General features: G+C 41.3%; 1 protein-coding gene across 11 annotated transcripts in view; it reads left to right on the top strand.

Moving 5' to 3' along the window:
- Macf1 (microtubule-actin crosslinking factor 1) overlaps positions 1-16427 on the top strand; it is a 338170-nt gene that overhangs the window by 216818 nt on the left and 104925 nt on the right. For 8 of the 11 annotated variants that reach the window (NM_001199137.1, XM_011240417.2, XM_030253097.1 and 5 more), the window contains 6 exons: positions 9751-9900; positions 11598-11831; positions 12974-13198; positions 14236-14754; positions 15451-15627; positions 15868-15991. In NM_001199137.1, the coding sequence (NP_001186066.1) occupies positions 9751-9900; positions 11598-11831; positions 12974-13198; positions 14236-14754; positions 15451-15627; positions 15868-15991 (1429 nt within the window). Of the gene's footprint in view, positions 1-1112; positions 1263-4910; positions 5127-5479; positions 5630-7213; positions 7448-9750; positions 9901-11597; positions 11832-12973; positions 13199-14235; positions 14755-15450; positions 15628-15867; positions 15992-16427 lie in introns of all 11 variants that reach the window. The other 3 variants (NM_001199136.1, XM_030253096.1, XM_011240411.2) reach the window with 1 other exon arrangement.

The following is a 16427-nucleotide window of genomic DNA, read 5'->3' as shown; positions in this document are numbered from 1 at the left end:
TTCTGTTTTATTAGGGTTTGGGAGGATTTTTGTTTGGTTAGTTTTGATTTGGTTTTGAAACAGGGTTTAGCTATGTGACCCTAGCTGGCTTGGTGCTCACTATGTATCCTGAGGGAGGCTGCCAACTTGTGGCAATCCTCTTGCCCCCATTCTGGGATTAAAGATACACATTATCATTTCTGGCTTTTTAGTTTGTTTGTACATACACATACACACACACACACACACACACACCCGGGGGGGGGGGGGGGGGAACAATAAGAAAATCCTTTTTAAAATGAAAAAAAATAAGGTCTGCTTTTAGTTTACTAAAGAATACTAGTTTCCAAACTATAAGTAGTGTTAGCACTCAAGAGGCAGAGGCAGGTGGGTCTCTGAGTTTGAGGCCAGCCTGATCTATAGAGTGAATTCTAGGATACCCAGGGATACAGAGAGAAACCTTGTTTCAAAATAACAAAAACAAACAAATGAAAAGATATAAATAACTTTAATGTTATGATGTTTTTTGTTTTTGGTTTTGGTTTTTTGGTTTTTTTGGCTTCCTAGGCAAGTGCTCTATTACTACTGAGCTATATATCCTCAACCCTAGCTTCCGGCTATAAATCTTAACTGGGTACAAAAGTCACACACATATATACATAGGTATTTATTTCGTCTTAGCTAATTCTCTTAAGTTATTAGTTCACTTATCACCCATAATATAGTTGTTAGAAAATTAGGCAGTACCTGTGACTGTCTTTCTAAAAATTGCAAGAGTTTTTGTTCATAGTTTTTATTTTTGTGACTCCAGCATTGAACTCAGCTTCCTATGAAAATCATATACTGCCAAGATCTATCTCCAGCCCAAGAGTTCTAAAGTTAAAAACACTGAAGCTAATTTGAAATATTAGAATGATATTATTTGAAGTTAGAATGGCTTTTAGAAGTGTTTTTAAGTGATATTTATTTATAATTATGGGCTCCTGCTCTCTGAGGAAGTCAATTGTTTAGAAATGGCTCCAACAGGATAATGTATTTCATCCTGTCTTATGTGTAGTAGAAATTGCTTCTACTTTAAAAGCTGACTTTAAGGAAAACAACAGAGCTTCATGAGTTTTACTTTGGCTCAACAGAATGTGTTTACTCGGAGACTTTGTTTAGAACATGATGAGAAATTGGTCTCCTATCTGTCTCTGTTACGGGACATTGAAATGAGAACCAAACAGATTCAACCTTTGGAGCTTAATGTGGCAGAGCTGCAAGATCTACTGGGTCAGGCAAAGGTAAGCACCCCAACATTCCTCCATGCCCACTGGCTTCCAGATGGTGGCCAAGTTCAAGGTTTACAAGGCCCTGCCTTTCATTATCTCCATTGAAAGAAAATCTTAGACTCCTTGTCAGGTATTAGTAGGATATGCTGGGCTAGAACAAGTGAGATTTTTAAGAATATACTTTATATAGATATATACTACCTGTATGATCTTTGATTTAATGAAGTTAAGTTCAAAAGCAGTGTGATTGGTTAAGAAATTTGAAGTAACCTGGGCATGGTGATTCACCCCTTTAATCCCAGCACTAGAAGGCCTACACACACACACACACACACACACACACACAAACACACTAATAATAAAATATAAAAATTTTTAATAAGGTCTACTTTTAGCTAACCTGAGAACTTCAGTCACATTGCATAAGCCCCTAAAGCCCCTTTATAGTAACACCAGAAAGCAGATGCAGATGCCGATGCAGCCTGGGTTGTAAGTTGTTTAAGTGTAAGAAGCAAGTAAACCTGCAGATTGCCAACTTGTTTCAGTAGCACAGCAGTTGCATATGTTTTTCCTCCTTCTAGAAGACTAACGGTTGTCTTCTGAAGAAAGCATCTGCTTAGATTCTATAGGAAGACACACTTGAAGGCAAGGGTTCTTTCCTGAAGTCATAGGATTAGATGAAGGTGATTAATCCATGAACTTCATTCTCATTTGACCTTCCATGATTTGACCGACCCACCCACCCACGGAAATGGAAGACCTAATGGAGATAATGGAAATGATTTCCCAAGTGTGGGGCCCAATCCCAGCCCCTCAGTGAAGCCTATATTTATCAGACCCATCTCTGCATGTAGGGTTTGTAGGCAACTTTTTAGGCAGTTCAGAAATCACCACCATATGTCAGTGAAATATCTTAATGAATAAAGGCACTTCCTGTCAAGCCTATCGACCAGAGTTCAACAATCTCCAGGACATGAATGAATGAACGAAGGAACGAATGAGTGAATGAATGAATGAATGAATGAATGCAATTTTAACACCATTTAAAAGACTGTAACATTAATAATAACATTGGAAAAGTATAACAGGAACTCTCTAGAACAGAGATCTAAGGACACTCTTTCCATCAGTATGAGGTAAATAGATTTTGCTATTATGCATGTATGTGTATCTTTGTGTGTGAGTAGGTGCATGTGATTGTAGGTACCTATGAAGGCTAGCGCTAGAGTCAACAGGCAGTTGTAAGTTGCCCAGCATTGGTGCGAGGAGCAGTAGGTGCTCTTGCCTAGTGAGCCGTCGCTCCAGCCCCATAATGATTGTGCTTCCCTGCTGGGAAAACCAGCAGTGTTTTACTAAATTTGTAGCTGGATATGGGAATATATTTGCCTGCGATCCTTCTACTAAGAGAAAGAAGGAAAGGAATCACCACAAGGTTGAGCCTACCTGGTCTACCTAGTGAGTTCCGGGCCTACACAGTGACCGTGTCTTACCAAAACAAAAGCCAGGCACCCTGGGATCCATCTGTTATCCCAGCATTGGGCAGGCAGAAATGAGAGGATTTCTATAGCAGCTCACTAGGCAGCTACTCTATCCTAAATGGTGGCTTCCAGACCAATAACAGATCTTTTTTTTTTTTTTTATCTCTTTCTTTAGTATAGGGAAGTTCTCTTGTATAATTTTTTTTCCATTTTTTATTAGATATTTAGCTCATTTACATTTCCAATGCTATACCAAAAGTCCCCCATACCCACCCACCCCCACTCCCCTACCCACCCACTCTCCCTTTTTGGCCCTGGCGTTCCCCTGTACTGGGCATATAAAGTTTGCAAGTCCAATGGGCCTCTCTTTCCAGTGATGGCCGACTAGGCCATCTTTTGATATATATGCAGCTAGAGTCAAGAGCTCCGGGGTACTGGTTAGTTCATAATGTTGTTCCACCTATAGGGTTGCAGATCCCTTTAGCTCCTTGGCTACTTTCTCTAGCTCCTCCATTGGGAGCCCTGTGATCCATCCATTAGCTGACTGTGAGCATCCACTTCTGTGTTTGCTAGGCCCTGGCATAGTCTCACAAGAGACAGCTACATCTGGGTCCTTTCGATAAAATCTTGCTAGTGTATGCAACCAATAACAGATCTTGATTCAAAGGAGGTAGATGGAACTCCTGAAGACAATACTCTAGGTTGTCTGCAGACTGTACACGCTGCGTGAGCATGTGTGTGTGTTTCTTAAACCAAAACACTGATTCACAATTTCAGAAGTAAAACCATTTATACTTAGTTGGTGAGTTGGTTGGTTTTAGTGGGTTTTCTTTCCTTTTTCTTTTGTATATGTGTAGATGCTCATGTGTGGTTCTATACACCTGAGAGTACTCACAAGTGGGCCACAGAGAATTATTTCATTGTCCCACTCTATCACCCTTCATCTTACACCCTTCAGAAAGGTCTTTCACTGATTCTGAACTAGGATGCTGACCAACAAACCCCAGCAATCTTCTTGTTCTTCATCTCTCTCTGAATGAAACACTAGGGCTGCATGTGTTCATGGCCCTGAACTCAGGTCTCCATGCTTCCTCAACAAGTGCTCTTACTACTGAGGCCTATCCCCAGCCCTATTTCTGTTGTTTAAAGAATGCAAAAATCACTGAAGAAACTGAAGAAAAAGTCCTTTAGGAAGAACAGAGGGCAGAGATACTGAGTCCAGTGAAGAGTAATTTATAGATGACCTTGGTAAAAAAAATGGTTTCCATGGACTGTGAGATTTAAATGAGATGACAGGTGATTACTGAATGTCATTCTTTCTTGAAGTGTTTGTGTTGCAGGCAAGAAAAGAGGTAGGACATAGTATGACTAAAAAATGTTTTCAGTGGATTTTGGAGGGAGGAAAAATTGGTAATAGATAGTTGCCGCCTTTTAAGACCATTAGAAAGAATCAAAAGGCAACCTTGAAAGGGAAACCAAGTCACTCATTGAGATTGAAGATGAAGAAAATTGAGGCTGCAGAAGTTTGCCTTGTTTCTCAATGTCGGTATGTGGTATAAATAGGTGGCTAACATGGAAGTGAGGCTATGCCCCCAAAACACTGTTCCACTCTTCCACCGGCCACTGCTGGCCTCTCTATTGAGAAGTAAGAATGCTGTAGAACAGTTGAGTGGGAAGACTGTTTTCAGTTATTTTTATATTCTTTGGTTCTTTCCCCTTAGAGTTTCGATGAAAAGAGTCGTCTTTTTGGTTGTTTTCCCTTGAAGCACATTACTTTTACATGTCAGCTGCCAGGAAAAGGAAAAGGAAAATTGATAATTAGAGAGGAGTCAAGGTAGTGACAGAGTGTTACAGTGAGTCAGAAACCTGAATCCAACCTAACTACTCTCCTATTTCTATTTGGTGGCCTCAGACAAAACAATGCATGTTGTTTAATGCTGAGGAATGTTAGTTGATTGGTGATTAAACTAAGGAACCTACATAAAAAAACCAATCTTTTAAGTCCTATGTAGATGAGAGGTGAGCTAACACGTGTACACAGTTGATTCCCAGAAGGTAAAATTGCTACTCTATACTGGGGGTTGAATTTAGGCCTCAGGAAAGAAAGGCACATGCTCTTGTACTGATCTCCAGGCACCACACTGCCCCTGACTTTGGGGGTAACTTTACTCTGTTTCCTCAGGAACTTGACAGGGAATTAAAAGATCTGTCCACTGTGGTGAGTCAGGAATTGGAGTGTGTGGATCGGATTGTTATCAGTCAGCCACAAGAAGTTCCTGCTCAGCTGTTGAAGGCATTAGAGAAAGATGCCAAAAATCTTCAGAAGTCTCTAGACTCTGTTAGTGACTCTTGGAGTTCCAGATTCCTCCACCTCCAGAGTGCTGTGGAAGTAAAAAAGGTAGTGTCTTGGTTTGGTGGTGTTGGTTTTTTTTGTGAGTTTTTTTTTTTAAAGGGTTATTTTTAATTATGTATATGTATATTGAGGGCTATGTGTATGTGAGTGTGGGTGCCAGCAAGAAAGGAAGGGACCCCTGCCCCTGGTACTTGAGTTACATACAGTATGTTTGTGAACTGCTTGGTGTGGGTGCTAGGAACCAAATTCAGGTACTTTGTAAGAGCAGCAAATGCTCTTAATCACCCAGGCATCTTTCCAGCCCTAGTGCCTTGCTTGTTCTTATTCCTAAGGGAGGGCCCACACAAAGCCTGGGTAGATCTGGAGAGGGATGGTCTGACTTGCTGTTTATTTCCTAGGCCACAGTGTTAAATCGGCACAAGGAACTGCAAGGCAAACTTCAAGATCTGAGAGCCTGGGTCGGCAGAGCCAGTCTTACTCTGAACAGCAAGGGCTGTGACACTGAAACTGACGCTGACAGCCTGAGTCACACTCTCCAACCATACAAGGTAAGCTCCCCATCCATTCCCGCCACGCCCCTTGACGTACCTTTATTCTCCTTACTGCCAAATCTGTCTTTATATTTAACCTTTCTTAGAAAGGCCAAATCTCCCTTTCAGAACTTAGATGACTTATGCTTAATTTTTAGGATTATTATACTCCTGGGGGTCCGGAACCTTTGACTATTTCTCCTTGAAATTATTCTCTGAGAGAGAGCCCAAAGTATGGCTTTAAATTACCAATTTGATATCTATTTTATACTGAGCAGCTAGGGTCTGTCTCTTGTTTCTCTCTTGCCTAGTGTCTAATCTTGCACAATTTGTGGAGTGCTTTTCATTGTTGACCTAGAGTGTAAGTAGGTAAGGATTTTCTGTAGGCTAGAAGTAAATAAGTCACGCCTTTTATCCCAGCACTCGGGAGGCAGAGGCCCGTGGGTCTCTGAGTCTGAGGCCAGCCTGGTCTACAAAGTGAGTTCCAGGACAACCAGGGAAATCTTGTCTTAAAAAACAAAAACAGCAAGAACAAAAAGATAAAAGAATCTCTTTTATAAAGTTTTTTTTAAAGTTTCATGCTTATTTATGGGGACCTGAGTGTAAGTATGTATGCCACATACATGCATGTTCCCCTGAGACCAGACTAGGGTGTCAGATCCCCAGGAACTAGTTAGAGATGGTCTGGAGCTGCTTCGTATCCTCGGGAAGGATAGAAGTGCTCTCAACCACTGAGCCATCTCTCCAGCACCTAAAAATAAAAAGTTGTTTCTTAGTGAATCAAATAAGTTTCCTGTTGTCTCAGTATTTCCCTACCAATTACTTACTGGACAATAAAACAGATGCTCGAGCCTACCTGCAGGTTGTTTTGCCTGCACATGTCTGTCACCACGTGCTTGTTGTGCTCACTAAGGCCAGAAGACGACACCCGATCGCCTAGAACTAGAGTTCCTACCATGTGGGTGCTGGAATTGAGCCTGGGTCTTCTGGAAAAGCATCTTAACTGCTGAGCCATCTCTCAAGCTTGGATCAGAAATTAATGTTGTATTTTTCCAAAACTTTTTTTTTTTTTAATTATGCCAGGGTTGGTGGCATAGACCTCTAATTTCAGCTACTTGGGAGGTTGAGCTGAAAGATTCACAAATTCCAGGCCTTTCTGGGCTATAAAATGAGTTCAAGGCCAATCTGCACAGCATAGTAAGACTGTCTTAAACAAGACAGAAGGAGCTGGGGATGCAGCTCAGTGGAAAAGCAAGTGTCTGCCCGGTGCACACACGACTCAGGTTCCAGTTCCACCAAAATAAATAAATAGGAAAAAAATTAAGTCATAAAATTTGAGTTAGCAGTAGTATAGTGCTGTTAGTAAAAATGAATGGAAAGCTTGCTGCAGTGTAAAGGTAGGTCCAGGAATGGAAGCATATTTGCAATTAGTGCCTTGTTTTGGGATTTTTTAAAGAATTAAAAAAAAATGAAACTGGCAGTGTTCATTTTTTGTAACCAATTATAAAATATAGGATATTAGCCTTTACTTCTCGAAACCAATAGCTTTTCCATGACTAGAGAAATGAAAGGCGTTTGTTTTTCTCTCCCCATTTGCCTTAGGATATGAAACAATCTATGGCTGAAAGGAAATCTCAGCTGGATGCCCTTGCTTTGGATATTCAGCTCTTTATATCTGAGCACCCACAGGATCTGTCTCTTCAGCAGAATCAGGAGATGCTGCAGTTTCTGAGTGAATTACAGAGGTCCTTCCAGGGCCTTGTGGAACACACTGCAGCTCAGAAAGATGTGGTGCAGGGCCATCTTCAGCAAGTCCAGCAAGAAGTTCAGGTCAAGGTCAGACTGACCCAGCAACTGAGCTCAGTTTGTCTTTTGGGGTGTCTTCTAGGGTTTTCCTGGCCTGACTCCAACTATCATGATTCCAGGAACCTGGCTTTACCAACTTCAAGATTTCGTGTCACACAGGCCAATGTGGTCTGAGAGAACTGTTCTAGCTTTTTCTTGTTTTATGTGTATGAGAGAATATATGTTTGTGTGTGATTGCATGTGCAAGTGTTTTCATTTTAGTGAGACATTCTTACTATGTCCCATTGTCTCAACTTTTCCTGTAAAATTGTAGCTGGCCTGTCCGTCCTATTGCTTTCCCAGCATCATTTGAGCCTGAGGGGAGCACCTTGATACTCTCAACACTGATAAGAAGTGGCTCTGAAAAATCGGTTTTATTAAATGGCTTTTAAAGTAACTCATAGTAAGACTCCCTGACAGTCTACAAACAGCTGACAAAAGAATGAATCAGAATAATTTAGTTATTTAGTTATTTTTTGTTGTTTTGTTTTTCAGACAGTGTTTCACTGTGCAGTGCAGGCTGACTCTGTGTAGAGCAGGCTGGCCTTGAGCTCACAGAGATCCACCTGCCTCTGCACACATGCTCTAATTAAAGGCATGAACAACCGTGTCTTACCTTTGTCTTGGGAATACTTAAGTTATTATTTTCTTGCACTTTTCTACATGCTGAAGTGCTCAATTTTTCACAGTGGAAGACAATGTACAAAAGCAGGGTTGATATTTCTTTTCTCTTCTTATATATATTTGACTCTCATACCAATTCTTACCATAAGTCTCATGTCACAAACTTAGATTCATCATAATTGAGTGTCTAGTAACATGATAGCAATAGGCTGTCTTGAGTAATGCTTTTGTCATCTCTACCATTGGATACAGTGGTGTACAGCAAGAGACAGCATTGTCATGATCCCCAGGAAATCTGTCTCAAGGGCTCCTGTATTATACAAAGTATAGTTGAGCTTTTGAGTCAAATGTAAAGAAAACTAGGCTAGTCCATGCTTTCCATCCCCTGCTACTGTCTAGTTATTTCAACTGTGTTGAAATTGAAATGAATCCTGATGAAATATTTCAGGTTTCTTTCCATTCCTGAACTTGTGCAATGCTCTTACCTAGCCCTGTATATAGTGTAGTATATCATGTAGAAAATTAATAAAGCAGATTGGTCTGAGCCACCTTGACTTACTTGCAGCAGGTAATAGAATTGCATGTGAACATTCTGAACATGGGATTAATTCACAGTGTGCATTAACCTTGTCAGGAATGCTCTGCCTCTCTCTGTATTTGCTCTGAGTGTGTGTGTGCGTTAACTTGTTTGCTTTGCTTTTTTCAGATTCAGTCTGCACTCATCCTAACCCATGAAGATCCTGTTTCACAGCTGAAGAGCTCTTAGGAGCTCTCTTCCAGTGCCCTTCTGTTTTTCATAAAAAGGGGGAGTGAGGGCCAGCATGGGTACCTGTTTGTAAGTGCAGGTGACTGAGATCAGAATGCCATCGGAAGGCAACCTGGTAGAAACTGTATTGAGAAGGATGGTCAGGAGAACACATCATGCTCAATTGTTGCTCAGTCAGGTGCTTTAGTGTTATGGAACTGACGTGACGGATGGGGAAAGGATCAGGCATGGAAACACATCCCTCACCCCCCCACCCCCTCAGGCCCTGACTTTTCTAATGGTATTGATGTAGACACCCAAAAGACTGAGACAGTTGCTATTCTTGGACTGTTTTCTCCTCAAAATAGCCAACTCCCACTCCTCAAGCCTGCCATGGATCATTCTATTTAATGGTTCTTCTGTAGTTAGGAGGCATTTGATTTATAAAGTCAGTTCAATTATTAACAAGTTCATTTGGCTAATCAATTATCCAGACTCTTGGGGTTTTTGCTCCAATTCTTCTACTTTTCCACATTTCTTACTTAATGTGTATGGCAAATCCTCTTGTTTCAAAGGAAGAACTTCTCAGAGAGACAAATTTATCATCATCACCACTGTCATGTGGTTTCAGTGTTGTCCATTCCAAAGATGGTAACAGCAGTCTTCACAGAAGCTTCCAAACTTAACCCTGACCTAGGAGCACCCCTCTATGACTCTCTGACTGTCATTCCAGCTGCACACCCATATAGCAGAGCCCAGATGAGGGGGGCTTCCGGAATGTGATTTCTGTGCCTTTTTCTATTCCAATTTTCCACCAACGTTTTCATCTTTGATGTATAATTGTCATGTTTTACATTTCAGGAAATTAACTTGTATTTGTAAGATGAGAGTTAATTATTTCTTGACTCCTCTGCATTTTAATTAGACTCTGCAGAAACAACAAGACACCTGCCATAAGAAGCTGGAGGATCTTTGCAACTGGGTGGGACAGGCAGAAAGAGCACTGGAGAGGCACCAGGGCGGAGCCTCTCGGCAAGAGCTCCCTGCTCTGCAGCAGAACCAAAGTGACTTGAAGGTCAGTGCAGATTAAGCGTCTCGTTATCCCTTCAGCAAGTGTTTGCCAAGGCTCTATTACAGTGCTTAGTGGCAGTATCAGTGGTAAACAGACACTATTGCTTTCATAAAGTGCACAGTTTGACAGAAGAGAAAGACCAGTAGACAGATTATAACCATTGCATCCAGAAAGGTAAAGAGTGTCAGATAAACTGAGAAGTGCTGTGTAAAGCGGGGTTAGCACATGAAGGCGTAGCAGGTAGAGAGTGTTCCAGGCAGGAACTCTGTTTCAGTCTTAAGATAGGAGGGGATCTGAGCATGACATAGTCAAGAACTGAAAGGAGGCCCCCTGCTGGCCTGCAAAGAACAAGAGGAAGAAAGTGGAGATCAGAGACGTGAATGTTGCTCTTATCATCCTGGATTTGTAGGCCACATTAGGGAGCAAAGATGATAACCAGGAGAATAGTCTCCCCATCCGCTAAACCCTAGTTTAAAGGAGTGGGTACTTTCCAAGCCTCCCAGTCAGTTCCCGAAAGCAGCAGTAAGTGAACACTATATACGTTGTTCTTGAACATATGGATAATGCAGTTTAATTTATAAATTAGGCACAATGAAAGATAGATCCAGAACTAAAATTAGAACAATTATTACAATATACTGTAATAAAATCATCACTTTGGTGCCATTGTTACATGAAATGATGATTCTTGGCATATAAATGTCATAATAGCATGACGAATGACCCTGTGTGCCCTGTGTGTGACTAATTGTCAAGTACCATGTACACACAGCTTGGATGCACTAGACAGAGAAGTTCTTCACATCTCAGACTGAGTAGAGCAAGACGAATTGATTTTTTTTAGCTGTATATGGGTTTATTATATATGTTGCCTGTATATGTGTACATATATGACCACATGTGTGCAGTGCCTGTGGAGGTATCAGGTTCTCCACAGGCGTCAAGTGCAGGTCCTCTGGAACTGCAGTTATGCATGGTTGTGAACTGCCATGTGCATACTAGGAACTGAGTCCAGGTCTTCGCCAAGGAGAAATTCTCTTAACCCCTGAGTCTCCCTTCACCCTACCCCACCCCTCTCTTTTTAGACAGGAGCCTTGGCTGGCCTAGAATTTACTATGTATACCTAACTAGCCTTGAACTCATGAAGTTTGAGCATCTCCGCCTCCTGAGTGCTAGGATTAAAGGGTTACCATCATGCCTACTAGGAATGAGTTTCAATCACTTCATTCAGAATGGTGCACTTAGAAAATGTGAAAAACTACATTTTTATTTAATAGTTTTAGATCATAGTTCATCATGAAGAAGTATGGAGACTGTCTGGTCTGCTATCCAAGACTGGCAGGCTCCATTCTGCTAGAATCATATCGTCCTTTTATTTCTTCCACTTGTACTCAGAGACAGAGTTCTAGCCCTGCCTGGTCTACAGAGCTAGTTTCAAGGCAGCCAGGCTACACAGAAAAACCCTGTCTTGAAAAACAAACAAACAAACAACAATAACAAAAAGAAACAAAGAAAAGAAAAGAGTTCTCTTTGAAGACAAGTTATTGCCAAGTAAAAATTTTGCTATTTAATATTGAAGGCTTGTTTTTTGTTTCTTTGGTAAATTATCATCAGAATGTCAGAGATTATATACATATATGTCATCCTTACAGAAGACTGAAAGGACTAAAAGGCAGTCACCTTTGTTTCTCTCTGTTAAGGATTTGCAGGGTGACATTCAGAGTCATTCCACCTCATTTGCCACTGCTGTCAAAGACATTGAAGGGTTCCTGGAAGAGAACCAGACCAAGCTGAGCCCCCAGGAGCTGACAGCTCTTCGAGAAAAACTTCATCAGGCAAAGGAGCAATATGAGGTTCTCCAGGAACGGACACGGGTGGCTCAGAAAGAGCTGGAGGAAGCAGTGACATCAGCCTTACAACAGGAGACAGAGAAGGTAGCTGGCCTGCTACTGGTTTTTCAAAGACACATTGGAGCAGTCTTTAGAGTTACAGAAGAGGTCTTTAGGAGTCAGTCTTTTCATTCTCAAAAAATATCCAGGAGTTCAGGTCAGGAGTGGTTTGTAAAAAGTGTATTTTACCAAAAACAAAATTAAAACTTGCTAGCTCTACTTATAGTTTCTACTTTGGCTTTGATAAGCTATAAGAAGGAAAAAGCAGATGATATGATTTTTTTGCCCCAATATTGATTGGTGACCTATGAGTATTAGAAAAATATCTATGGGGCTGGAGAGATGGCTCAGCAATTAAGAGCACTAGCTGTTCTGCCAATAGTCCTGAGTCCGATTCCCAGTAACCACATGGTAGCTCACAACCATCTATAATAGAATCTGATTTCCTTTTGGTGTACATAAAAACGTACTCATATGAATATCTCTAATTTGGGCATCATTTGGGGTCCTAGGCTTTGTTTCCCAGGCAGCTGTACAGTTGCAGTGTGGAGTGTGGGACTTGGAGAAACGGAAACAAAACAAAACTGTGATATCTTAAGTGATTTTATTCAGTACTGCTGGTAGAATCGAGTTCCTCCTTCAGCCCAGGACTCCTATACTAATGAGAGATTAGGCATCATGGAAAGGGGAAGTAAAACACCTGAAGATGAATATTAAATTAAGTGAATAAACAACACAACTTGTTTAAGTAAATATTTGAAAAACTAGTGAGAGACGAATTCCATTTGGCTGAGATAAAGATGACAGAAGTCAGTTGTCTCTTCAGGGAAGAGCTGCCAGATGAGAGCTGTGCCTATTGTGTATCTCACTCTTCCAGTGTATCACCTCTACATAGTTAGGAAACCTGGCAGGGTTGTCAGGGCCTTTCTAAATCCTGTCATTTTCTCATTTTGTTTGCTTTTTTGAGGTGTTTTTATTTACTTTTCTTTAAGCAGTAAGCTATTGAAGAATCTGGAATTTATTTTAAATAACTATTTTCACAGATTCTAGTAGATCGTAATTCTTTTCGGTATGACTAGAGCGTTGGTTTTTCTTTAGCACAAAGCTCTTCTCTCACTTTGACTTTGAACCAGTGCTCTCATAGTGGAGTGCCTAAGAGTTCTCACTGGTATTCCTCTGGATTTCAGAGTAAAGCAGCGACAGAGCTGGCAGAGAACAAGAGGAAGATCGATGCTCTCTTGGATTGGGTGGCTTCTGTGGGGTCATCTGAGAGAAAGCCACAGGCTAGCCTTCCAGGAATGGAGCAGTTCTCTGGAGCTTGCTTGGAAAAACAAACCTTAGCTGCCACTGATGGTCATGTAGATGTGAACCAGGTACCAGAGACACTGGACAGGCAGTATGAGCTAATGAAGGTAAGACTGGTACCTTGTCTTTTGCCATGCTTGTAGAAAGGAACCTAGAAAACAAATCACAGCTTTAGTTTGTCTTTGGTATATCAGCAGCTTGAACACTGTTGACAGTTCTTGAAATGCATTCTCCTTTGGCTTCTTGATATCCTTCTTTTCCTTTGGCCAGCCTTTGAGATACTGTTATGCTTCTAGTAGGTCCCAGCCCTCTTCTCATCTGTCACAATACACTTTCCTGTGCCTGGGAAGAAAGCTCAGTTGGTAAACGATTTGCAATACCAGCGTGAGAACCCATCCATGTTTGATCATCAGAACCCATGATAAAATGTTAGGAATGGTGGTGACGCTGGTAATCCTAACATGGGGCAAATAAAGCAGGGGACTCCTTGAGGGATTGGGGTCCAGCCAGCTTAGCCTAGTTCTAGGTAGAAAGGAAAGAGTAACTCAAAAAATCAGACAGTTTATGAGGAACAGCACCCAAAATTGATCTCTGGCTGCAACTGAATATACACATGTGCATGTGCATATATACAAAGGCACACCCAAAAACCAATATGCTTTTCTTGGGTACCCTTATCCATGTGTAGTACTTGAGTTACTAATATTGACAAATTCCATGTATGTATTTATCTTCAGTTGACATCAATATATGTGTGTGTGTATATATATGTGTGTGTGTGTGTGTGTGTGTGTGTGTGTGTGTGTGTGTGTGTGTGTATGTATGTATGTGTATATATATATATATATATATATATATATATATATATATATAGAGAGAGAGAGAGAGAGAGAGAGAGAGAGAGAGATAGGTAGATAGATAGATATAGATATATATATATATATTACATACATCACTGTCCCATATTAACTCATCTTATTTCTAAGAAGTTGTGTCCATGAATTTCTTTTACCTTCCATATTAAATCCATATTTTTACTATGGTTCCTTGTCCACTCTACCTCCAGCATATCTACCTCTAGTTGTAATATAACCAAATTGTTCACATTTTCCTATTAATGGTCTTTGGGGTTGTTTACTACCAGGCTCGTCACCAAGAATTGCTGTCTCAGCAGCAGAATTTCATTGTGGCCACCCAGTCAGTTCAGTCCTTCCTGGACCAACACAGTCACAATCTCACACCTGAGGAGCGACAGAAGCTTCAGGAGAAGCTGGGTGAGCTTAAGGAGCAATATGCAGCCTCCCTTGCCCGGTCAGAGGCAGAGCTGAAGCAGACGCAGGCTCTACGAGATGAACTGCAGAAGTTCCTGCAAGACCACAAGGAATTTGAAAACTGGCTACAACAATCTGAGAATGAGCTGGATAGTATGCATAAGGGAGGCAGCAGTCCTGAAGCTCTGAACTCCTTGCTAAAGCGGCAAGGAAGCTTCTCTGAGGATGTCATTTCCCACAAAGGAGACTTGAGATTTGTGACTATCTCAGGGCAGAAAGTCTTAGAAACAGAAAACAATTTTGAGGAAGGCCAAGAGCCATCAGCTACCAGAAACTTAGTGAATGAAAAACTGAAGGATGCAACAGAAAGATACACCACTCTCCACTCTAAGGTAAGAAAGACCCCCATCCCCACCCCCTCCAATCAACCTCCAGGGAAACAACTATGGCTGTCCTCAAACAGCCGTGGGTAATTTCTAAGGCTCAAAATATGAGTCATAAGACAGTGTATGTGAACCAAAGGAAAATGGGTTTCATCAGCTATAAATAGAAATTCAGACTCTGTGGGTCCATGGTCTAACACCTAGTCCTGTTAATGTTGGGAATATGTGTCACATCATTGGTGGAGATAGAAGTGCTCATCTGCCAATATCTTGGACTTATAAGAGATATAGCACAGCAAAATTTAAGCCAACTTCAGTCTTTTTTCATAGACAATTTGTTCTTAGACAATTTCTTCCTGAAAATCCAAAAAACAAACAAAATTTCTCCTAAAGTTTAGAATTACACACCACACTTAATCTTTCTGTCAACATCTAATCTCCCAAAAGGAACATTTTTCCACTTTTAAGTCCTTACTTTTGCCTGTAGTCTGCTGTGTATTTCTCTGGTGGTGTGTCATCCAAATCATTAAGTCTTCCTGGGGATGAGTGAGATGAAGTATACAGTACAAATACTGGTGATCCTGCTTGTAGACAGTTAAATCATTGTGTAAAGTTGCAGTCAGTTCTCTGTACCTAGGAAAGGCTCTTTCTTTGGACTCTATTCTAGAAGCTGCTGCCTTTGACATTTTTATTTCTTTGGCTTAGTGTATACGATTGGGCTCTCATCTGAGCATGTTGCTAGGCCAGTATCAGCAATTCCAGAGCAGCGCTGACAGCCTGCAGGCCTGGGTGTTGACTTGTGAGGCCAGCGTGGGGAAGCTTCTCTCAGACACAGTTGCCTCTGACCCCGGAGTCCTGCAACAGCAGCTTGCAACAACAAAGGTAGGCAGATTCAGACCGTGTGTGTGTGTGTGTGTGTGTGTGTGTGTGTGTGTGTGTGTGTGTCAAGATCTTATATTTCATGGCTTAGAGGGAACTGATAAAAGTAAATACTACTAAAAATACATTAGTTGGAAATGTCTTAGGCAAGACCAGATTCATAAATTCTTTGTTTTGTTTTTGGGTTTTTTTTTTTTGATTGTTTGTTTTGTTTTGTTTTTTGCTGTTGTTTTGGGCAAGCAGCAGTTACAGGAAGAATTGGCTGAACACCAAGTACCTGTAGAAAAGCTTCAAAAAGCAGCTCATGACCTACTGGACATTGAAGGAGAGCCAGCCCTGGACTGTAGGCCTATTCAAGAAACTACAGGTACGAAGCAGCACAGTACTCCTCCCCTTAGGAGTAGTGTGATCTTTTTTTTTGTAGTATGTAGCAAACTGTATGAACAGTTAGATATCCAGAGCGCTAAGCTCAGGGCAGGGGACATACATTTGTAGGGGGCGATTCTGATACTTTGATATAATCCGGAATCTGCACGTACTGATGCTGAAGGTCCTCTTCCCGAGTTGGTTCTTGATCCATCAATAAAGATGTTGGCTAATGGCTGGTGTAGCAGGGGACAAATTAGGTATGCCCAGTTGTTGTTAGCCAAGGCATTTTGAGAATAACTGTCCTGTGAGTGCGTCCGTATGCGTGTGTTTCTTCAATCCACAGATCCAGCATAACTCCTAGGCAGGTGCAAGCATGTGACCCACCAAGAACACAAGGCAGGGTAGCAAAAGCTACACGCAACATACATGTATAA

This window comes from Mus musculus, chromosome 4, assembly GCF_000001635.26.
Source record: "Mus musculus strain C57BL/6J chromosome 4, GRCm38.p6 C57BL/6J".
NCBI lineage: Eukaryota > Metazoa > Chordata > Mammalia > Rodentia > Muridae > Mus > Mus musculus.
Note: the sequence above shows the minus strand (reverse complement) of the source record. Positions and strands in the feature narration are given on the sequence as shown.